Source organism: Aulonocara sp. 'chitande type north' Nkhata Bay, linkage group LG10, assembly GCF_057382095.1.
Source record: "Aulonocara sp. 'chitande type north' Nkhata Bay isolate Kocher_YH1m ecotype deep benthic linkage group LG10, A_spYH_male_GT1.1, whole genome shotgun sequence".
NCBI classification, from domain to species: domain Eukaryota; kingdom Metazoa; phylum Chordata; class Actinopteri; order Cichliformes; family Cichlidae; genus Aulonocara; species Aulonocara sp. 'chitande type north' Nkhata Bay.
The window spans coordinates 14,862,133-14,886,232 of record NC_141353.1 but is presented as its reverse complement, the minus strand read 5'-3'; the positions used below and the strand labels follow the sequence as shown (position 1 = coordinate 14,886,232).

Below are 24,100 nucleotides of genomic sequence, written 5' to 3'. Positions count from 1 at the left end.
TGTAGAAAAAGAGCGTTTACGTTGAAGCTGCTTTTCTTTTGTCACCTTCTGCTGAGATGAGGAACGTAATTTATGACTGAACTGCTTCACCACTCTGGATAAACCCATTATGTACATCCGTGGAAACACTTCAGCCCCTCTCATCCTGCTACATTGTGCCTCTCTGCAATTACTGCCCTCCAAGTCAACAGGACTGGGGAGCTTCGGAGCTATAAAATGTGCAATAAAATGTGGAAATCATTTTCTGGTTCTTCCTGATGTTTCCTGCACGCCCCTCAGCTTTATGATTTATGTTTTAAAGCACACCCGTATTTGAAAAAGCTGTTTCAAGAGGTTTTCGCATCAATACATGGCACGAAACAGCAGCCGAGCTACTACTGGGTTACCTAAATGCCTCTAATGTAAATTTAAAGCTAAACGAGTCTTGTGAAAATGCTCACGATGAGTGTACTCCTGAGCACTGGAAAGAATCACAAATAATTAAGTGTTTGCTACTCTTCAGTGTATAAATATGGTTATGGAAAAAGTATCAGCGATCAGTGTCCGATCAAATCATCTCACAAAGAAAGGGTAAAGGTTATAAATGATCTTTAATATAATCCTCGGAACAGCGTTCAGTATACAGAACTTGCATTTTTTTTAAAATCAGAAATTAAACTCTAAGCGGAAAATTAGATAAAACAACTACCTCTAATCCCATCACACATTTTTAATAAGAGTCCAAGCTTTCTGTAGGGATAGCCTGCATATTACTCTTTACCATGCGAGTGCACAATAAGCCCGGTGGCTTCTTATGAGCAAACGGATGAAGCTGTGAAATGATTTTGCAAAGTGATAAAGAGACTGCGCAAACAGTGTGACGTCACCATGCGTTCAAGTGATATTGCATCCTGCAATTTCACTTCCATAGCTACTTCATAACACTTACACACATCTCACATCTTCCCACACCTCATTTATAATCAGCTAATCAGGGATTCTACCAGACAAACTGACTGTACTACAGACTTTGTTAATGTGTCCTCAGAGCACTTATTTTGGTCAGAAAATTAATGGTAATATTGGACACTGCATGCACATTATGGGGGAGAAGAAGGGAGACTTGTTTTCGTCTTTGGTACCACGGGCCTTAACATCTAAGCCCCAAACTCCCCCAGACTGTCCAGTTACTTGATGACTGTTTATTGGTTGGCGTTGGAGTTGCAGTTAAGTTTCTGCTTCCAATTTAGAGAAACTTAAAACACATATCATCTGTTTTTGTAGGAAAATTGAGTTTAAACACCTTTTATTTCATTCCATGCATTTTTTCTATAATTATCCTGATATTAGAATAAATGTTATGATCCCGCTTTGGTCTTTGAGGTGACAATCTTTCTGACAATCCATTTCCCTACATTAGCTTTTGTCACTGAACACAAGCAACGAACGCACTACAACGAAAAAATTTCAGCGTCACATTTCATGTAATTGGTCTCACAGAGTTGCCTTTGTGTGGTTATTGCACATAATAGAACCGGTAAGAAGAACATAAACCTTATAAACTGCAGGAGGTTTCATAAACATCACGATGTGAACTATTGCTATTAATCACAGCCATCTCTGTGCTGAACAGCGAAGCAGATTAGTGATTAGTGATCTGCTCTCCAATCCAGCTGCTTCCCAAAGAGACTGCGAACCTCTTTAGCTACATAATGACATATTTGGCTCTCTGTTCTGTATCCCTGCCTTCTTCCATCCAGGACGTCTCGTACATTCGCCTCTTTTCACTCCTGATCGTGTCATCTTTAATCCGCACTAGTGACGCACACGTGGCTCCAGATGTTCTAAAAGAAATGCTCAGTGCAGAGCGGAGGATTCGCATCTCCTCAAACGTGGCGGGACAGATATGTTTGGATGAGGAAATAAAACCACTGTCCCATACTCTAAAATTTAATATCTCATAAATTTCACTCCTAAGATGATCATGCAACATCCATGTGCCGTTTTCTTTCCCCCATTGCACTTTCAAGCAGCACTCGTCTTGTAGGTTTAAAAAAATAAAACTAAATACAAATAAATAAGAAAAAACAATAAAGATACACTGAAAAGTGCAAATGTACATTTGTTTACAGCATGACATACTCACTGTACAATCATTGGTTATATACTCACATTATTTGAAGTATTATAATAAGGATTACTAAGTAGCATAGTTGGAGTAAGAAATATTTCATAGCAAGTCTATTGGAAAATATTTGCATTGCCGTGTGACTAGGAGAGGCTCTTCTAAACATTGCCATGGTGATGTGTGTGTGTATGTCTGTAATGTACCTCTGCGTGTGTGTGTGTGTGTGTGTAAGAGAGAGAAATAGAGAGCCAGTATGTAGATATAAGGTGTAGTGTATGTGCAAACAAGGAAGCAGAGAAAACTCAAATCATTCTAGTTCAGAGGCACAAAAACCGCCCAGCCAGCATTTCAAGTATCTAACATTGTTTTGAACAACACGCATCTGTCAGACATCAGCAAAGCAGAGAGAAAGAGGAGGAAAGGAGGAGGGGACTTCCTTTTTCAGCTCAGGGAGGAGGCAGCTAAAGAGTCATACGAGTGGAAACAAGCATTTCAAAGAACTGTGTCAAAAGAGCGACACTGATTAGACAAACAACACTTTTTCTTCTTCTTCTTCTTCTCCTTTTTTTTTGCTATTTTTTAGCCATAATATATTCTATTGCACTTCACCTAAAATGCTATTCTGTCTGCGATGAAGACGGCCCACTGCATCAGGCTGCAAACAGCTTACTCGCTTTCACGTGTCGCTCCCAATTCACTCAATGCTTCCCGAGTTGTGGCAGAAGCAAACACATGCAGGAGCAAGTAAGGAGTCGTTAGGGCCGGATGCGGGGCGAATCCATGTCAGTCTTTGTATAAGACACATTGCTTAACATATTCACAAGCTCTTCATCCGAGGCAAAGTGTCCCATCACTGTGAGCGCTGGGGCAAAAGGCCTGCGAAAATGGTCTCCAGCGAGGAGAGTCATCCACTGGCAGTCGATTTCTGTTCCATAAAGACAAGTCGCCACGTCGTGCATTTTGGTAAGGACACCTGACAAGATTATCCTACAGGAGAGAGAGATGAGCCCCAAAAAAGGCTTCCACTTTTCTGTTGGCAATAACAGAGGATCTGACTTGAAATCACGTTTCAGGGTCATCTTGATGGCTGCTGTTCTTTGTGTCAATTAAGCAGATTCTGTTGTGGGCCTTGAAATACCTTTTAGGCACTGGATTAAGAAGCTCCAAGTTACAAACACTTTCCTGGAGTCACCAAAAAAAGTAAATTTTCAAAATTCTCAGCTTAATGAAACATGCGATCTGCTTTTTTGGGGGGTGTTCTGTCCACTCATGGTGCCACTGAGCAATATTTTATTGTATTTATGAAAGGTGATGGTGACCATTACCTGGCATACAGTAACAGTGTGCAGGGAACAACAATTCACAGTTGAAACTTTTCATTTTCTTATCAGTAAACCTTTTCAATCTGTACCATACTGTACAGTTTGAGTAATGGTGCAGCACATACTCGATTGATTTTGAAATGTTGAAACTGAAAAAGAGAGAGGATAGGTTTTCTTACTATCTCACACTTCTGGGATATTCATGAGCATCCATATCCATCAGCACTGTGCCTCTGGACGTCTTAACGCTCTGACTTGACTTTGTAGCGCAGAACCAGGTAAGTGGCGAGTCTGAGGATCAGGAAGAAAACCCCCAGCACCATGAAGTCCACGTAAAGCTTTGCGTCCTCCACATCCAACAGCTGCAAGACCTCCTCTGGCTTTTGAAACTTACACACAGGGTCTGGACATTCAAGCTCAGACCGGTTCATCCCATAAATAGAGAGTATCACCCCCTCAAAGCCATACCTAAAAGTGGGTGATTAAAGAGAGTCAGTGTAGACAGTCAAACCACAGAAACCAATTACTAAAATGAGTTTAGAAAAAGCTTGATTTTCTATTCAACAGCCTTAGAAATTCATTGGTAGCTGACATACCTGACATAGGAAACATAAGAACTCCACTGTAGGTATTTGGGAATGGTGTCAAAATTGACAAAGAAGCCAGAGAAAAGGAGGACAGGTATGGCTGTGACTGGGCCCACAAATGTTGCCACCTGTGGAATGAATTAGCAGCAAAAATCATATGAAAAAGTTAATTTCTTACCTTGTAAGCAGACAAAAGAAAGTATTGTAGTATAGCATTTTAGATCATTATCATTATCCGCTGTTTGCTCACACTGGTCACTTTTTCTATAAAATGCACGCTTGGTGCATCCTTGATGATGCAGCTAAGGAACCTTGATTCAGTTCATCTGGAGACAGCATTTTTCAGTTAGAAGAACATTTATAACTCATCTAAGTGATTTCTTCCATCTCAGCTGACTGCACATTCTCCATATTAACAGTACAGCTGCACAACAATCAGAACCAGCACCACTACCTAACACAAGATCAGCTTCATGATTGTTAATATGCAAATTATCATAACCCTTGCTCAGTGGCCATATGTGCTGTTTACAGAGACTTGGGGAACCGCTGGGAAGCCACATCAAAGGTGGGATGTTGCAGTTTAGTTACCGTATACCTACGGAGTAGGGGGCACTCTTTCAGTGATGAGGATGAGGATCAGCCTAGACATGGAGGAGAGCTGGTTTGAGCAAACGGCCATATGTATAAAAGGAGAGCAACCATGTCTAGATCAAGGAGGGTACCTAAGAGTATCTTCACACTGCTGATTAACTGTCATTTTAATATGCATATTATCCATCCATGTTCTTTTTCCTTTTTTCTTGAGAAGAAGGGAGCGTCTGAAGCCAAGAGGTGGGCCACACCCTGAAGAAGCTACCAGTCTGTTGCAAGGCTGACACACAGATCATTCACACTCACATTTAAACCTATAGTCAATTTAAAATTGCAAGTTAACCTAACCTCACCAACTACATGTCTTTGGACTGTGGGAGGAAGCTGGAGTACCCGGAGAGAAGCCGTGCAGACTTGGGGAGAACATACAAAGACCACACAGAAAGGAGATTCAAACCCAGGACCTTGTTGCTGCAAACCACCATGCCACAACGCTCTCTGAATGTAACGTGCATATTAATGACCACAAACTGAGCTCATGGCTCATTGTTAGGCGATGCTGCTCGTTGTGATTGTTGTGCAGCTGCCTTGTTTATAAGGCTGGGAGATCTGCAGTCAGCTGAGACTGAAGATAACACAACGTCCGGATGAACTGAATCAACTTTCTGCAATATAAAATTTGTTCTGTTACATTGTGGAACTGTCATTATAAGTGCTGCTTTTTTCCCCATTGCATTGCATTACAGATTTTTGAGGACCTTATCATTCATTGTGGCAAACTACAAGTGGTAAGAAGACACTATGCCACTGCGAAGTCTGGGATACTTGTCAGCATCCACGTCAGTGCTGGATAACAAGTTATTTAAAAAATATAATAACCAAGTAATTGCATAACTTTAAAACATCAGCTAGACACCTTATCAAACTCTGTCAAGAAACCTTTATATAAATACACACAGTATCCACCATTCTGGGATGGCTGTTCGGCAAGATACTAATCACAAGTTGCTCTCTGATGCATCCATTGGACTGTGAATGTTTGACAGAAAGCACTTATGTAGAAAAAGCATTTTTAAAAAGTGAATTAGGTGAGTTGTATAAAGCACTGAGTGTCTCAGGCAGAGTAGATAAGTGTTATATAAGATCCAGTCCTTTTACCATTCTCTTTATTTACATGTTGCATACATGTTATGTTTTTTATTGAACAAATGTCAAAATAAAAACTGAAACAGTGTGGTTTATTAACCAACTATCTGCAGAAATGTATTAACAATGCATCCAGTGTAACTTTGCCTCACCAACAACAGAAGCCTTCACAGAAGGTCACAGTAACATCAAGCGTGCCTACAGAGCAACACCCCTCCCCCACCTAGGACAATCTGACCACCTCTATCTGCTCCTCATCCCTGCCTGCATTCCCCTCAGGAAATAAACCCCTCGAAGCACCCATGTCATTAAAACATGGCCAGATGATGCTCTGTTTTGATCTGAAAGACTGGTCAATCTTTGAACAGAAGGACCTGGAAACCTCCACTCAGTCTGTCCTTTTCTACATTAAATGCTGTGTAGAGAATGTGACATCCAGGTTTTTCCTAACTGAAAACCTTAGATAACGAGTGAAGTACAGGCTCTGTTCATGACTCATAACTCAGCCTTCAGGCTGAGGGACATTTCCCTGTTCTGCACTGCCAGCGCCAACCTGAGGAATGGCATTAAATGGGCCAAGGAGGCCTGCAGGAGATGGATAGAGGGCTTCTTCACCACCACCAACACCCAGCAGTTGTGGAGAGGTATCCAAACTTTCAGTAACTACAAAGGACAGAGCCCCACAACCCCCGACAGCAGCCTCAAACTCACAGGGGAGCACAACACCTTCTTTGCTCAGCTTGAAACCACCCCTCCCCTGGGAAATTCTGAGGAAGAATAACGTGGACCAGAAGCTGCTGCTGGCCTTTTACCGCTCCTCAGTGGAGAGCGTGCTCTCATAGTGCCTGGGTGTTTGGTCCTTAGGAGCCACAACTGAGAATAGAAAGGCTGTGCAGAGGGTAATTAACACTGCCCAAAAAATCATTGGCTGCACTTTCTCCATTGTATGCCTTTTATCTTATCTTGTATATATCTATCTTGACTTTCTGTTTTCTCCTGTTTGCAGTTTATTCCTACTGTCTACTATTTAGTGAGTGGAGAGGAGCACCTACAATTTCATTGTACATGTACAATGACAATAAAGGGCTATTCTATTCTATTCTATTCTATTCTATTCTATTCTAAAAACCCAACCCTCACACCTTCCACTTTTAAACAAAGCTATCATTCCTAAATGCAGACTTGCCAGAATAAACAAAGCCAGTTTACCAAAAACACAGAAAATTTCGTTAATAAAAATTTTGGATTGCAGGGATACTTTTTTGATAAAGGGTGACCACCTCCACCTACGTTAAACAATAAATGATTACAACACCTCATCTGACACACACAATCTCTTGTTGTGTGCTACATGTGAAAAAGTGCCATTTAATGCCAAGATGTTCGCAGCATTGTTCAGAGTAAATGTATGACTAAAACCACCCACTGTAGTAACAACTCTGCTGTGTGAGCCCGTTCGATTTATTTCAAACAGTAGAGACAGTCCAGCAGCGAAAAAAGCAAAATCTGACACACAAACATCTTTTTCTTTACTGAAATTCAGTCAGTGCACTACAGGCCCATTTTTACATATTCAAGCATTTATAATATAGCCCATAACTAAGGGTATAATTCCCCTGTAATTAAATGAAATTTCATTGTATTTTATTTGAAATTTCAATGTATTATATTTGCCTACAAATACTTAGGCAGGGACACTAGAATAAGGAGGTAACAACTCCGGTTTTTACAGGAAACAAAGAAATAATTACATTTTAAGTAATTTTAAGTAATGTGTAAGTAATTTTAGATTGTGTATCAGTAGGTTTAAGTACTGCATAACTTCAGGTACCATACAGGAAAGAACAAATAATTACATTTTAAGTAATTTTAAGTTGTGCATAAGTTTGGGTTATTTTACAGAAAAGAAGACACAACTTACACTGTAAGCAACTTTAAATATTGTGTAATTTCTTGGTAATTTTGCAAAAAAAAAAAAAAAGAAGCAATATTTCCCCATCTTAAATAGTACATGTACTTGTGTACTTTTGCTTATGTACTTTTTGGGGTGCACCAAGCTACTTATTATGAAGTAGCTTAACTTTGCCTCTATCATTATAAAACCACATGGGTGCATTTATTTTTTCTTGTACGTTGTTGGGAGAGAACACTCCATTACTTACCTGCAGAGATGTTGATGCAGCTCCTATAAGCAGACCCAGCGACTGCGCCACCAGCGCTGTGGATGTAGACAAGGCCATAAAGAGCAGGTAGCGACCCACCTCTGCAGGTTGTTCTGTCATCCAGTACACTATACTACAGTACATAATTGGACAAATCACCTGTGAAGCACATTTTTAATGCAATTAGTTTAAACTGTACTCCACGCATGCACAAAATACGAAGTGTTCAAAAAGCAAAACACTACCTGGAACGGTATGTCAGCCATGGTTTTGGCCAAGTAATAGGCCTTCAGGCTGTACCAGTAGTTAAGATGTTCTCTCACAAACACAGACATCTCTAGAGGAACTGTGGAACAACAGCGGCATTTAAAGACTTTCCACTTGTAACAGACAAACAACTTCCACTCTCTGCATAGAAGACAAGTCTTACAGGTTAGCACTGTGGGCATCAGGGCAGCAAACATGAGGAAAAGCATAGAGAAGAAGAGGAAGCCAGTGTTGTTGAAAACCTTGCTGGCATCATTTCCAATTTTGAGATAGAGCAGGCCAATGAGTACTCCAATGGACAGATGGGACATCACCCTAAGGTGGGTCAGCACCTTGAGAAAAAAAAGAAATAAAACTCAAAAGTCTGTAACTCATGACAAGAATAAAAACAAAGTTTAAGTGAATTTTAATTGATAAAATCTGGAGATATTTATAGAGTAAATACTATACCGTATCTCTGCATATTGTAATGAAGGTTCTTTTGAAGAGGATGCAAAACTGTGTGAATGTACTGGTGGCGAAGCTATGCTTCTCAAGTGTTCCTGTGTCCTGTGCAAAATTAGAAATAATAGAGTACTCATATCAGTTAAAATGATAACATGTAGCATTATTTCTTGGTGTATTTTAAACAAGAGTGTTTCTGTCTAGTGGCAGAGACACTTGCAGCTTACTTACTGTCTATAACTTGTTTTGTTTTACAAAAATGAAATTGAAAACTATGACGATAAGGATATCTCTATTCAACTCCACAGGGAAACATGTTCTCTCTAATTATTATTACTAGGAGGAGCAGTATCAGGATGCAGCAGCACCCAGGGGCCAGCTCTTCATGTAGGCCACTGCTTTGGTCAAGGGCACAGTGACAGCAGAATTAACCCAGTGTGCTTTCATGAAGAAACCAAAGTAAGCTCGAAGCGTGAGGAGTGGTCGCAAACTCCACACGGACCAGGTTCAAACTCAAAACTCCACTTCCTGTGCAGATCTAAGCTAAATCCACACTAGCTGTAGTTTTATTTAAAGGACAGATACAAAAGTGGTGTTTGTCTTCTGGCTCAATCAGAATCAGAAGGGTAATAAGTGCATAACAAAGAATAACAGAGAAAATCAATGACCTCACTGCGCTTAAAGGAAGCAGCAGGGCAAAACTGCAGTATGCATTAAACAGGAGTAACCGTAAAGCAGACAGCTGTGGGTGGTTTACAGTCACGGTTCTAGCATTTTTGCTGATGCTCTTATTAAGTTATTATATTATAGGGCTGAGAAAGACATAGTGAGAAGACAGCTTATAGAGACTAATGAGACGGATCAGTGGAGTAGGGATGAAAAAATTGTACCATTTAAAAGGTATTACTGTGAATAGGAAATAGGAAAGGTCTATTTTTTATTTATTTTGTTGCCTCAATTTTTAGCTACTGATTATATTTTTTATTGGCTGTCATAGCAGCATTTTTAAGGTTCCCATTCAGCTGTGAGCAATTTGAGTATCTGTGGTGAAATACAACCCCAGTAAGTACAGCACTACTACTTTTTATAAAGGTATCGTTTATCATTTCTATTATATGGTGGCTTTGTAGTTTAGAAATATGTTGCCTGCATCTAATTGTTAATAGAAGTAGACAACAATAACGAACGTGGTTAATTCCAGGAAAACCAGAGACAACAAAAAGCAAGATTTGATCAATTTTCCTAATAAATGAACAATTCTTTAAAATGAGTAAAGTCTGGTACTTTCAGGGGTTTAATAATGTTAAATACCAGACACACAGGGTGTGTGTGATGTGTTAAAGCGCTGATATCACTTACACTGTGACACTGTGAGGGACAAGAGGAGTCAGTTTTGTCCCTCGAGTTCTTCTTGCCCTCCTCTGAGCACAGTCCGCCCTGGACTGCGTCAAACAGCACTGGGTTCAGGTCTCCGTACTCCCCCGATGCCACCTCAATGACTGGGAATAGAGAGGACAAGCTAATGAGAACGATGCATAACATATAAAAAGTTATGCATGGATATACACTTGTAATCAACTCACTGAAATCAGCTGGATTATGATATGTCGGGCAGTGGAGACCCAGGTTCTTCAGATAAGGGATGAGGTAAGGGACTGTGCCCTTGTATATGCACTGACCCTGACTGAGGATGTACAGCTGGTGAATAAGAACACATGTACAGAGTAATCAACATAGTTTTGAACACAATGGCTCCGTGAATAATGCATCGACAACTGACAAAACAACAGGGCCGGGTATCGACTGCCACACAGCTTCAGCTGCATGAAACAAACCCTGCAAGCATGTAGTGTCTAGGTCTGAGCTGCAGCTAATGGGTGGTGAGGCATGCCCAGGAGAAAGAGCACTCAAGTTACCTTATCAAACATCTCAAAGAGCTTGGCACTGGGCTGATGAATGGTACAGATGATTGTCCGTCCTCCCTGAGCCAAGGACTTCATGAGGGAAACGACCTGGAAGCAGGACGCGCTGTCCAGACCACTTGGATGGGACACGCAAAGAAAGATGCACTATTTAGACTGCATTTCAGCTGAAATCACACAGAGTTAATCCAGATGAGTGTTGTCCTACCTGGTGGGCTCATCAAAGAACATGACAGGTGGATTGTTAACCAGTTCCAGGGCAATGGCCAGTCTTTTACACTGGCCCCCAGAGAGAGAGATGGTACGTGTCTGAGCACACTCCTGAAGGCCCAGAGCGGTCAGGATCTCGTCCACCTTCAACCCAAACAAAGAGAAGTGTTGGAACGCCACGGCGCGCTTACTCAAAGCTAAAAATAGAGGTGTGCAATATGAAAGAGATTTAACTTCAAAGCCAAATATGGATGTATGCTGTGATGTGCAGCAGAAGGATTTCACTGCAGACAAGACAGTGGTCATCAACTGCAGCTGCACATCAGCATACAGTGTTTTGCTGCCTTCAGTGTTGTTTGATGTGGATCAGGCAAGTATTCTGGCTCCAATGTGATAATGTGGCTTGGGTTAGCTGTGATAATATAAGGCAGGGATGTCAAACCTATTTTGCATCACGGGCCACAGCCCACTTTAATGTTACTTTGGCCAGACCAGTTAAACCCACCTTTCTGTCACTGTACAGAAGAAGCAGAAAATTTCTTTTTAAAAATATTTTACTGAAAATAAAAATTCTATAGTAGGTAACTGTTTATCTATTACTTAATTACTTAATTATTTGTAATTTGAACAAGGGTGGGAAGTCATTATTTGTAAGAAAAGCTGTCAAACTTATGAAATACAATTAAAAGTCCAAAATTTATGCCTTCCTTAACATTTTCCAAAGCAGTCCAGGGGGCCGGACAGGAGTTTTTGTTTGGACGATTCTGGTCCCTGGACCTTACCTTTGGCACCCCTGCTATAGGTCATTGATTTCCATTATATCAGGCAACTATTAGGTTGACCTCCTCTGTCTTGTCTGTGCCCTGCTTCTCTAAATAGCATAATATAAATTCTTATTAGACAACTGTTTCAGGTTAAAGTGGTGACTTAAAAGTCCCCCAAAATTAAAATGATCAAAAAGTAAGACTCCTCATTTTTTTTGCAGTTTTACCCCAAATTACCTCAGAAACATTTGTATTAATGGCAAGCAAAACTCTCTGCAGCTAGACACATTTCTATTCATTTCCACACCCCTAACATCAGCAACCGCTTCTGCACGTAATGCAGAAATACCATCAGTAAGTTCAGACTTACAAGCTCCTTTTTGACCTGCATGCTCTCATTCAGTTTCAGATTGGCGGAAACCTGAAAGACAGACAGAACTCAGCTGTCATTGCTGAACTAGGATTCAATGAGAAGTTAAGATTTTACTTTTTTAATGACCTCACCATCATGGCCTCCCTCGCAGTGAGGTGTGGCAGCAGCATATCATCTTGCATGATGTAGCAGGACATTTTCCTGAAAGTCCTCAAATCCCTCGGTCGGCCGTTCACCAGGATTGTACCTTTCATGCCGGTCTCCCTGTTTTTAAACACAGTACCAGCTTCTGAGCATGAGAGAGACCTCTTCATGTGCATATCATTCAATCTTCCATTTCCACATCTGCAATAACTCCAAGTGCAGGGCTCACCTGTACCCCGCCAAAATATTCATCAGTGTGGACTTTCCGGCTCCAGAAGGCCCCATGATACCAATCAGCTCTCTGCTGTTAAATCTTCCTGACAGACACTTCAGGAGGGCTTTATAACCTGACAACAACAAAATAAAGCTGAGTTATTTATAATCATGTGATTAATTTCACCAGTTATTCTTATAAGCATTACTTCAAAGTTAACACTCATGGTTTTAGGCCAAATGTTATAAGGTCTAATGTGAGCGTTTCTTCCTTTGGATTCAAATTGAACTCTTTCACTTATTCATTTAATCTTTTATTTATTCATTTTTTTAATGTGGCCCTGAAATGATACGGAAAGACGATGAGAACGAGAAGTACAAGAACTGTGTGGAAAAAAAAAGAGTAACGATGGAAAAATAAAACTGAATGCTCCTGATCTGATAAACAGCTCGTTCAAAGTGTTTAGAGCGGGAGTACTGCACTTTATTACCTTTGCCAACGAGGTTGTGTTTTTCACAGCGTTCACGTGTCAGTTTGTCTGTAAACAAAGTTTTGATTAAATTCTGATAAAACTTTGTAGGAGTGCAGAGTAGGGTGATATTAACAGCCCATTAAAAACTGGCTTACATCCACCAAGTCTTCAAGGTCAACTTAAAGATTTATTGGTTAAAAAAAAAAAAAACCTTTTAAAAGTAGCCTAAAAAGTATTAAATATGCCACATTTGACCTCTGACCTCAATAGATTGATCTGAAGGTCAAAGTGATAATAATGCTATATAGTTATATATAGCTTTATATGTTTCTTCCTGACATTATTTGTACTGACAACATATAAGCATATAAGGAATAACACATTGGGATTCTAGCTATCATGTTACTTTCGACCTCTGACCTCTTCAAAGTCAAATAAGGTCAAACTTTCATAAAATGTCTTCATCTTTAAAACTACGCTTACATTTCTGCTGCCTTTATTTGTATTGGCAATATTTAGGAAATGACACTAAATATCGCATTATAGTTTGCATCCAAATATCATGTCACATTTGACCTCTGACCTCACGTTTACGTGTCACATCTGCCTTTCTTTCAAACTGACCCCAAATACATTATATCTTTAAAGAAAGTGTTAAGAGACAGAGGATGAGCTGCTTAGTTCATTAGAAATACACTGCGATATAAAATATAATCAGCTCAAGTTATTCATGTCCAGTTATTGACAAATAACTTACTTTATTTAGTAGTAATTCACTTGGAATGCATGTTCACATTTACTGTATCGTCAAAAATAAAAATAACTATGTCAAGTAGTTTCAACAGGACACTTTCCATTTAGTTTAATGCACTACACAAAACAAAAAGAATATTTATGAAATATAACAATGTAACATTGTTCCCCTATAGCTGGCTTTGTGGAGGTCTGCGCTCCTCTTGTTGAATGTATGTGTTACCACCCTCAGGCTTTACAACAGACAAAAGCATGAAATGAACTCTTATATCCTGTGTTGGAATGTAAAGTGCTACGACCCATCCGCTTGGTCATTTTTAAACTACTTGTTAAAAAAAAACTTTTCAGCCTCCCGACAGTGTAACAGTGAAACAGGCAGTTTTGTGTCTCATGTTGGAACGGACTCAGTTCACTGATTTTAGAAGAGCTTCAACAGACGGTTATGCAGGTAGAAAGCCTATTTTCACTCCACCACTTAAAGTCCCAGACGATAAATACCACTTTTAAGCAGAACTAAGAGTCCTGTCAGTCACAGTGCAGAGGTATTGGCCATGGCATCCCCACCACCCAGCAAAGGGAGTCTTATTGTAAATTAGAGATGCACTTGCTGTTAGAAGTGACTTCTTAAGTGAAGTTGGCATACAGAATGAAGCTTGAACTGCAGTTAGAGGGGGCTAGGGTTCGGGCGCGAGACAAAGGAAACCAAGTTTATTTGTTTAGCACAAAGACAGTTTCAACTGCTCTGTGTAATGCGTTAAAATGCTTAAAAGAAAGATGAACAATAAAAGGCTAATTCAAGAAAAGAAAACCTTTAAATGCAAAAGATATGAAAACAAAATGTTCCAAAAGATTAAGCACAAAATTAAAAAATACCAAAAACTGAAAACTCATAAATATTACTCATAAGCGGGAAAGAAAAAAGAAATTTAGCTTAGTTTTAAAAAAACACTATAGTTCAGACATATCCAGGCTCTCAGAGTCTCTGAGACCTGCAGGGGGTTTGGAGTGTGCATATTAAAGCAGTAATCTAAGATGATGATGCCCTCACTAGCACCAACAGATGAACCACAGTCATTACTCCCATGCAGCGGTTTTAACAAACGGTTGCTTTGGTGTGGCTTGCAAATGAAGATGACTCCGGTTTTAATGATGAACTTCTCTAACCTTTGCAGTTCTCCAGGCACAATGGGAACAGCAAAAACAACCAGCTTAAGAGCTGACAGAAAACCTGAAATCTTTTTGAAATCGAATGTCAAAAGGAGCTTTAAGTACCCTGGCTTTTGACGCATGTCTCCCTCGCCTTACCCATTTCTCCAGTGTCCGTATGGACACATTTTCCTGTCTTGAGCTGTGTAATTAGGGTCTCAGCAGCACAGCTGCCAGCCTTCTGAGTTAAATAGCCTAAAAGTAGTGCCCCCTCCTCCTTTCAGTGCTATAACATCAGACAGCCTCCACTCAGACAGCAGAGCTGCTTGCTGCCAGAGAAGCAGTGATGCCATGGCATGTGGTGCATACTGATGATCTAACCTGATGCTACAAGCCGTGGACGATAATGGCCTTATCTGTGTGGGTCTGCAGGGACATAACCCAGTGCCATGAGAGCCATAGATTATGTGGCTCACCTCACTGTTCCCTGCTCTATTCAGTGAGTGACTAAAGCCTGATCTCATGGACAAAGTCAAAGAAGGGGAATAGCATCAGGTGTGGTCATCACATGTCTAAAGTGAAAGAAAATTATTAGATCTTTCCCAACAAACCTTCTTCTTTTTTCCCTTCACACTTGGAGTTTACTGTTTGTTCACTGGTATCTATTTCATCTAATTTCATTCTATCCTTAAAGGAAGTGTCTGCTAAAATACTACCTGGTTGGGGGGAAAAAACACAATCCATCACAACAGACTGAAAAAAGAAAGAATACTTCACCGCTTTGCACGTCTACAACATTTTTATACATTTGATGCACAAAAATGATTTCTTTAAAAAAGCAGCAAAACCAGAGACACAACCCTTTTTTTGCATGCATTCCTCTTCTCTGTCAAAACCCGATGTCTAGGCTGTCCTCCACACAGCTGACACTTCAGTCAGAGACGTGGGTGTGCTATAGGCTACTGGTGAGAGCCAATGCATCATGGAGCCACGGGCCTCAATAAGAGATGAAGAGCGAGTGATAGAAGTGTAAGTTCTTTCTCACTTCACAGCCTCATTTTCAGCCTGGCTGTTTAACGGAAGAAACAGCTCTGTTAAACTGAAGGGATCAGAATATTTAATAGATAATATCCAGCCTTCGTACGGCAAACAAACAGAGTGGCTCCCAGTTTACCTTCATTTGATCATGCAGACGTCATGTAGAGATTTTATTTTCATATTTGATCAATGCTAATGAAAATTATCCATAATCTTTCTGCAAGACAATGTCAGTGATGAAGCAGGATGCATGATTTCCATCACAGAGTCTCAGAACTGAGCATCTATGCTCCATTTTGAGCATGAACCACTCCTTTTACAGATTTGAGATTAGCCCTAAAAGGATAATGGTACGGGAAGTGCAGCATTCAATGAATAAGCTGCAAATATAACAAAAAAATAAATAAAAGCAACCCTCCTTTGTCTACTAACCAGATGATCAGTGCAGGTGCAATGAGCAACTCACAGTAAATCGCCTGGGGGCATGTAAACATTTCCCACTCTCCCTTCCTCCCTCCCTCCCCTTTTAAGTATGAGCTAGTGTTTCACCAGTTATCTCCCTCAGGAGGAAAATATCCTCAACATGAAAGCGGGTCACAGTAGCTTCATCCTAGCAGCGATAAATAACTGGCCTCACGACAAAAGGGCCCACAATAACAATAACACAGACAGAGGACGGCTCATGCATTACCTTCCTCCACTGACTTACAGTAAACAGAAACTACGTTCACTGCATTACAAGTTCTTCTGCTTCCTGCTCATCACAGAGATTTTCAGAGGTGACTCACAAGCAGTGTGTCGCTAACCAAAAGACTTAAACACATTAAATACAAATGACGTCACTTGCTCACGGCTCGTCCTCTTTGCTGTCCTACAATGTGTAATTCAGTGGGAATTATATAAAAACGTGTGTGTTTTACTTGATATAAACGCACACAGCAGATCAGCAGTTCTAAGCTCTGTGCTGTTACACTGTCTTTGCAGCTTTGATCAGAGAGGAGCAGCTCTGAGCTTAGCTGGGTAAATGAGGCACAAACACAGACAAGCCCCTCAGAATAAACTCCAGCACAGGTGAAATTAGAAAGTTAGGTGTGGCTTGCTGGTTAAAACAAATGGGCAGGATGGGCCCAGTATGAGGCGTGATCGGAGGTTCAGCGAGTTTGGACAGAGGGTAAAATGACAAGGAGAACCTCTTTATGAATGGAGCCACTTAATTTGCAAAAGCTGATGGAGAAACACTTTCTGTTCACACATCATCAGGCTGATGAGCTGAGGCAGGCACCCCGATGAGAAAACGGAAGCAAACCAGGGGCTGATTTTAATAAACTAGCCTCCAAAAAACATGGGCTTCAATGGACAAAGCAACGCTGGATTATTGATCCAAGCTAGAGGTACCCTCGCTGTTCCTCTTCGCTCCTTGTTGATACTCTCCACGAATTCAGGTTTCACAATACTCCTCTGCCAGGCTTTCATAATGCGCATCAATATTACAAAAGACTGAAAATAGCACAACCTGCAATGCATCATGTAGAGGCTTTCCTAGGGTAACATGTGCCTAGTGTAAATAAAGGATTCCTCTGAAGCACCCTTTATCCTCACATTCCCCCATCCTTTTGAGCATATAGAGCATTAAAAAAAGCAGCTAAACCGAACAGTTTGCGGAGGGTGGTTTATTTGACGAGTCGACTGAAGGCTGGAGGCTCATCAGCAACAAGGGCGTTGAGTTTAAGCGCTGTTTGTATTTCACAAGCTCAAGCTCAACAGCTCAATCATGGGCTCGACTCGCCATCGCCACAAAAGAGACGCAAGCAGCGTGCCAACCTGCAAGTGTAAATTATTTACTATGTCTAAACTGTGCTGAGCGCAGCAAAGCTTGCAGGCACACTGGCTGCTACAACATGGTGGAGGTCTGTGAGTGTGAGTGTGTGTGTGTGTAGTGGGCTGGGATATATGTGGCAGAATAATGGAGAAAGGTAACAGAAAATAACAACAACAAGAAAAAATTGTTTTTCTTAAATGTCACAAAGGCTTTTAAAGGCCTCCTCGTATTGATCGCCATTGGTAATGTTTGCTTGCTCATCCATCATGGTTACTGTGTGAATTAAGCATTGCCCGTACCTCTCCTCCTCCACCACGGACCCTCCCGGATGGTGTACGAAAGCTCATTGAACTCCAGGTCCACAGCGGAGCGGCGTGGGAGGTGGGAGAAGCGTTGGGCCTCAGTGATGTGGTTCTCCACTTTCTTCAGGTGGGTGAGCAGCGGCGCCTCCTGAGGCGCTCCGCCATGAAGTTTGGTCTCCTCCATGGGGATGCTGACCGAGCCCTGCTCGATCGTCTTCTCAGCCATGCTGAAAGGCTGCAGGGGAGGGCGAGAGGGAGACGTGTCAGTCTCTGCTTCAAAAGCAATGGCGTCTCGTATCTCTGGTTTTATACAGGTTATGAAGTGTAGCTCCCCTGATAAATGAACCAAAGCAAGCTTCGTTAATCACAAAGTATAGCTGACAGAGATAGTTTTTGTGTCACGTGCTAGATGTAGTTAGAAATAAAAGACACCATAATAAACCAGATTAATTCAAACTTTAGCCGGTAAACGGCACTATGCACGCAGCAGCTCTAATTCATTTGAAGTATTTCTACATAGTGAACAAACTGATAGACTTTTGTAGGCTCAGCAGAGGTGAGTGCGTAAGGGTGTGTTCCAGGAATGGTTTTAGTTTAACTGGAGACATCATCCTAAAACTAGGTGCCGGACATGATCTGATTACAGTTTATTCTATGGACTGGCTGTTTTAAGGGAATGAGATTCAGAGCGTGAGGAGCTGGGATCTGGTTTCAGTCCTGCAGCACACTTGCAGTTCTGCTGATTCACACAAATTCACCCCGAGTCAAAGCAGCCTGTTGGAAGTGTAAACAAAATTATAACACAGTTATTTCATTAATCATTAATGATAGTCAATAGGTTTTGACACACATAAATTACTATTAGAACTAAGTTTAATTAACTCAGGGGATAACGGGCCTAATTCAGACAGCTTAAGGAATTTATTGAGTGGCCTGGTTTTGACCAGTACGAGTTTTTTTTATTAAGAACCTTTAAATGAACTACGTGGATGTTACACATCAACATAAACATATTAAAGTACTATTGTGTGAGTGAATGATGTATGCCCAAAGTCCTGACTCTAAGTAACTTGATCACATGTAATGTTATTACATAAGTACAAAAACTTAAATTGGAATCTGGGCAAATGAAATTTACTTGATTCATGTTACACCAAACATATTGGTGCATTGGTGAAAAAATGGTATAGATGCATTTGATCAATAATGTCTGTGTTTAAGCAGCAGGCTTATATCAAATTTTGTGTGATATTGTCCAAAATTGTGGAACTTGCTTACTGGCATGTCCTTCATAGTAATGTGGAGACTACTATCTGTATGTTCACAGATTGCTCTGACTTAGTGGGTCGTATGTATATTTAACAAGCTACTATTTACATACTATTTATACTATTTATAATCATCTTTCTTATAATATAAAAGTCTTGTATGTGTCTAATTTTAAGAGAACAAAACTAATGCATAAAATTACAAAATTACATCCAAATAATTTTGAAAAAGAAAAACCTAGTTATGCAAGTCTGAAATGACCATAATAATAATATAATAACAGTAATAATAATAATAATATGATTATGTCTTTAGGACAGTTTTAGCCATTGTGGACAGATACAAATAAACAGGATATTGCAATGCATGCAATATACACATACACAAACCACGCCAGATCATCCACTTAGCCATGTCCAAGTGTGATCATTGCAGGTACCACTGACGATTATTACACGACACCAATCAGATCACATATACTACTGAAATTTGGGATGGATGTAAAAGTATATCAGAAAACATTTGTGGGATGCGTATTTGCAAATCCAAACTGTTTAAGCGATTACTGTAAAGGCTACAAACGTCTGCTGCTGTCATGCAAGCCTTGCAGTGCTTGCAGTAGTACTCTGAGTCAGTGTCTGCCACTGATGACCTACTGTATGTGTAATAAAATATCCTCAGATAAAGGAGGGCCAGTGATGAAGATTGACCAAGGCTTCTATTGATCATCCTCCCATTAGTGACTTTCCATTACAAGCCTGCATATAAGCGTTGTAAAACCCTGACAGACTTTAATGGCCTCTCAGTCAGAGGAAGGCCTCAGTGTTTCACCATGTGCGGCCCTAAAGACAGGACACATGAGCTCAGACAGCCATAGAAGAAGTCTCCTATACAGGGGGATGAAATATGGTTATCACTATAATGTATAGCAGTGCAATATGCACTGATTCTGCGCCCTGCAGAGACTTGGGATGCTCACATCTCTCCAAAAAGCACCTGTTAACAGTAAAAGGGTGAAAGCCAGATACAGTATTTAGCAGAAGTGACTTTTTTAAGTAGATGAGTCATACATTAGTATGATCTGAGGACATTCTTGCAGTAAAAGTGGCTTCACTGGTCATTTCTAAATATGTAGTGTGTTTCATTGCACATGCACGCGCATACACGCAAAACATTTCACATACTTGTGTTGAAATGACCAGGTGAGCAGCTCAGCCCTGGTTTCCCTCCGGGTGAGAGCAACAGTGCTCAGTTGATCCCTTCAGGCAAATCAGCCCAGTCCTTCCACATCAGAAGGTCTCCCAAATAGTCCCAGCCCAGCAAAAAAAATCAAAAAAGAAATAATAAAAAGAAATAGATGAAGATGATCACTACGAGCCACAGTCAAGCAAAAATCAGCGGGGCAGTGAAGGACCGAGCTGTGTTCCCCTTATCAATATCACTCGGGGTGCGGCGCACATCATCCCGCATCAACTACAGCAATCCCTGAGATTAAGATCATGTCCGGCCTCAGACTATGACTGCATCCCGGAGAATCGTCAGGGGAGCGGGAAGACTGTCATGTTTTCCCTCGCTGAGATTGTTCCTTTCATGAAATCCGTCCGTCCCGAACTCGCATCCAAACGGCCTGTACTCACACACATCCCCCGCAGCGGTGTGGACGCCAATCCTCAGTCGGTGACATCTGGAATCACACACACAGACACACACACTAAACCAAGCAAACAGCGCTGCAGATGCTTCAGCAGCATCAGCTGCAGCCCGACAGAGCAGCCGCCGTTATCCTCTCGCCGGTTAGTGCGTCTGTGTGGTGCGCACGCCGGTCTGGGATGCAGGGCGTTGCTGGCAAGATGCTAGTGGAGGAAACAGTGTTTTGTTTTTTTGACAGATCAAATCGTCATCCCGACCTGGTGTTTTTTAATGAATTGGAAATAAAACCTGTGAACAATAATCGACAGCAGGGCTGATCGATAATAAGCACATTTCCGAAACATTTTAAGAATACTGGGGGGATTTAAAGCTGGGACACTGAACTTAAACTGGGAACTCATAAACAGTTAATTGAATATATTCATATCGCTGTGACTGCTAGAGCCTTCTTGATTAAATTGGCCTCTGTGACCGCAATTTAAACATGTTTTTGTGCTGATTTCTGCTCTGTGGTTATTTGGGGCTGTCTCTTGCTGGGGTAACGTACAATATACAGCCTGTATATGCATAGATGTGCTAAGTGTATACATCCAATGCTGATACATATGATAAAGTCTGGCTCCATCGCTGTAAACATGAGGCCCCTCTGTCTCTTTAAAGGCCGCACCTGCGCAGCTGCCTGGTGCTGATGCTGCAGTGCCCGGGTTATTTTCGGTAAAACAGACGGGGTTACTCGCGTTCAAGCGGGCCCTACATGCCTTACATCACCCCTGAGAGGAAATCAAAACCATTTTTAGCCAATCGCACCTGCCTCTTAATCAGACTAACTTAAAACGAGCTCTCACTCTCTGGTGGCCAGACGAGCAATTTCAGCAAACCAGCCTATTACTCTCTTTCTCAGCCAGACTCATTTTGCTAAGAGGAGGGACCATATTGTTTTTTTCAGACGGTAAGGTTTAGACCTAAATCAGCAGGTTTAAACTTTGGTTCTTTTAATTGAATTCTCTGTAGATCATCCTTGGTGTGATGGGGGATAAGTCAGTTCACAAAATAAAGGTGAACCTGCCGTTTTTAGTTCTATATTGATGTTTTGTGCCCCCATAACCAGGTTCGTCTGATAAGACTTGGGTCACATTTAGTTCACTTACATTTATTATTCTACTGTCAAGATTAAAAAAAAGAAAAAAGAAAGAAAAATTTGTTTGCGTAACATAATATTTGTCTTTAGGGAAAGAGATATTCTCCCACCCATCTGAAAGAAAAACCCACAGCCACAGGACAGATCATGAATCATCTAGTGTAACCTCCGAGATAACAGTGTTTCTGTATTTATAAAGCACACATTAACCATCATCGATTGTCACATAAAAGCACTTCTGTGTTAGTTTTAGGTTTCAGGATGTGAATGTGAATGTTTAACCTCAACAAAGGTATGTGAGAGTGCCTCGTGACTTTCTGGGACTGGAGTTTGCTTACAAATGTGGGTTAGGCATGCTATAAGTAGTGAGGTGATGTGGTGTTAGACACACATCTGAGATAGAAGATCGCTCGACATGGCACTAAGGACATCAGCTCTGCTCTCTGTGGGCTTTTTCCTCCTGCTGACACGTGGCGCTCTTACAGACACAGATGAAGGTAAATTTTACAGAAGCTTTGATCTTTTGTAGACGTGCATCATAAATTGTATCACATGTGAATTGCTTTGCGTGCACAATCAGGATCCCTCTCTATCAAACTGTCTGTGGAGAACGAGCAGTCTAACGAGCCTCTCAAGTCCTACTCCAGCAGTGTAGTAAAGGGAGGTGTGCTGCTGGGAGCTCTGAGGAGACTGCACGATGCACAGCACGACTTTAAGTAAGTCCACCCATGACATCCCCTTTAATATAACTGTCTAGCATGCTTTATTGCTAAAAAGGAGCCCCGGCTGATTCTCTTACATATTTAAGCTGAGGGTGACCCATTTCTGCTCTTAAAGCCCTGACTGTTTGTGTTGCCAGGTTCACAGTGAAGGAGGACCCAAACTTTGGCCTGTTCTTGGAGAGTGTGAATGGAGTGGCTGGAAATAAGGATGAGAAGACATACTGGGAGATCCTGTCTGAAAGCTCTGGAGAATTCGACAGACTGGATGTAGGTGAGTGTCATCCCCAGAGCTTCACCTCAGCATATCTGAGGACGACTTAATGAGCCATAATGAGACAGGAGATTGGGTTGTCTTACTGCCTCCTACAGCTATTGAAAAATTATCTGCTCTGACAACATTTGTGCGTGTTTATCTTTTATAGAAGGAGAAGGTGGTGATACTACACATTAATAGTGATTTATCTATTAAAGCATGTTTTTTTGTCTTTTAGAGAAAGGATGCTACGCCCCATTGTTATTTCTATTGCTGTTGTTTCTGTTATAATGCTCTGTCAGGCTGTATGTGTGTAAATATCAGTGTTTGTCATCTAAACGTCGTACAGGGATCGGCTGCTACATGCCCAAAGCGGATGAGCACATCGTCTTGAGGTACACCACCTGGAGTCCTCAACAGTGATGCATGCTGAGCAGTAACTCCTCAGGATCACAAGTGGAAGGGAATCAGTCCTAAATCTCACACTTGTGATGCACTTTGTGACAAAACAGCGACATCTAGTGGTTTAACCTGTAATGTCGCTTATTAAAGGCAGTGAAAGGAAAAAAAAACCCCACATTTTGAGTCTGTTTTTCGGTTTCAAAATGAAATCGATTTTAGTTGAGTAAAAAAAAGACAGAGGAAAAAAAATTCTGAAGTCTTTTAATGTGATTTTAAAATATATAAAACATATAAGCCATTAAATGGGAGCAGAGGTCAAAACTTATTAAATATTTTGTCATATATCTTTTGAAAATCTTTGATTAGTGACTTGCTTTCTCCACACTACTTCTTACCATTTTTTAATTTGGAGCTATATCAAGTGTCACAGGCCTGCCTGGAAGCCTAATGCTCAGTAGTTGTTTTGTGAGGAGCGATGGGATGATGGACACGGGGGATGACTGATAATATAATCCAATCAGAATAATATTAGTGCCATCTGTAAAGCTCTGCTTCAGGTCTGCATGGCTCAGAAATCATCGCTTTAAATGTTAAACCTTTGATTTCAAAGACATGAGTAGTTTTTAATTCATTTCACATTCATACAATTGGCTTGTGATATACATTTCTCAATAAATAACTTGAAAATAAAAGTACACACAGCATGACACCTAAAGTATAAATGCTGTTAACAGTTCTACACCACTCTCTCTGTTAACTCTGACCCCTGAACAAACATCTTATAACAAGATTAAGGTCTCAGCTCCTTCCACGACAGATGGGCTGAGAGGAGACGCAAGATGCCAATCTCTTTGGCTTCACTTCCCTCTTTCCTTGTTTC

At 40.9% G+C, this 24,100-nt stretch overlaps 2 protein-coding genes across 3 annotated transcripts; one reads left to right on the top strand and one right to left on the bottom strand.

The window, feature by feature from the left end:
• Positions 1 to 571: 571 nt before the first annotated feature.
• On the bottom strand, positions 572 to 21,128 carry abcg4a (ATP-binding cassette, sub-family G (WHITE), member 4a). The gene is made up of 15 exons (XM_086308489.1): positions 20,240 to 21,128; positions 17,784 to 18,021; positions 12,272 to 12,389; positions 12,030 to 12,162; positions 11,896 to 11,946; positions 10,760 to 10,905; positions 10,546 to 10,669; positions 10,213 to 10,327; positions 9,989 to 10,128; positions 8,636 to 8,734; positions 8,349 to 8,517; positions 8,164 to 8,264; positions 7,919 to 8,077; positions 4,026 to 4,144; positions 572 to 3,897 (listed from the first exon to the last, which is right to left on the bottom strand). Exons 2-15 carry the CDS (start codon positions 18,010 to 18,012, stop codon positions 3,672 to 3,674), a joined length of 1,929 nt encoding a protein of 642 aa, XP_086164615.1. The 5' UTR covers positions 18,013 to 18,021; positions 20,240 to 21,128; the 3' UTR covers positions 572 to 3,671.
• A 1,070-nt stretch (positions 21,129 to 22,198) lies between these two features.
• LOC147320473 (cobalamin binding intrinsic factor-like) lies at positions 22,199 to 23,390 on the top strand. 2 transcript variants are annotated; one of them, XM_086307457.1, is made up of 4 exons: positions 22,199 to 22,340; positions 22,424 to 22,559; positions 22,703 to 22,832; positions 23,168 to 23,390. In XM_086307457.1, the coding sequence occupies exons 1-4, from the start codon at positions 22,259 to 22,261 to the stop codon at positions 23,210 to 23,212; spliced, it is 393 nt and encodes a 130-aa protein (XP_086163583.1). In that variant the 5' UTR covers positions 22,199 to 22,258; the 3' UTR covers positions 23,213 to 23,390. The 2 variants fall into 2 exon arrangements, with proteins under 2 accessions (XP_086163583.1, XP_086163582.1); XM_086307456.1 differs by having other exon boundaries at positions 22,703 to 22,836.
• The last annotated feature ends 710 nt before the right edge of the window (positions 23,391 to 24,100 follow it).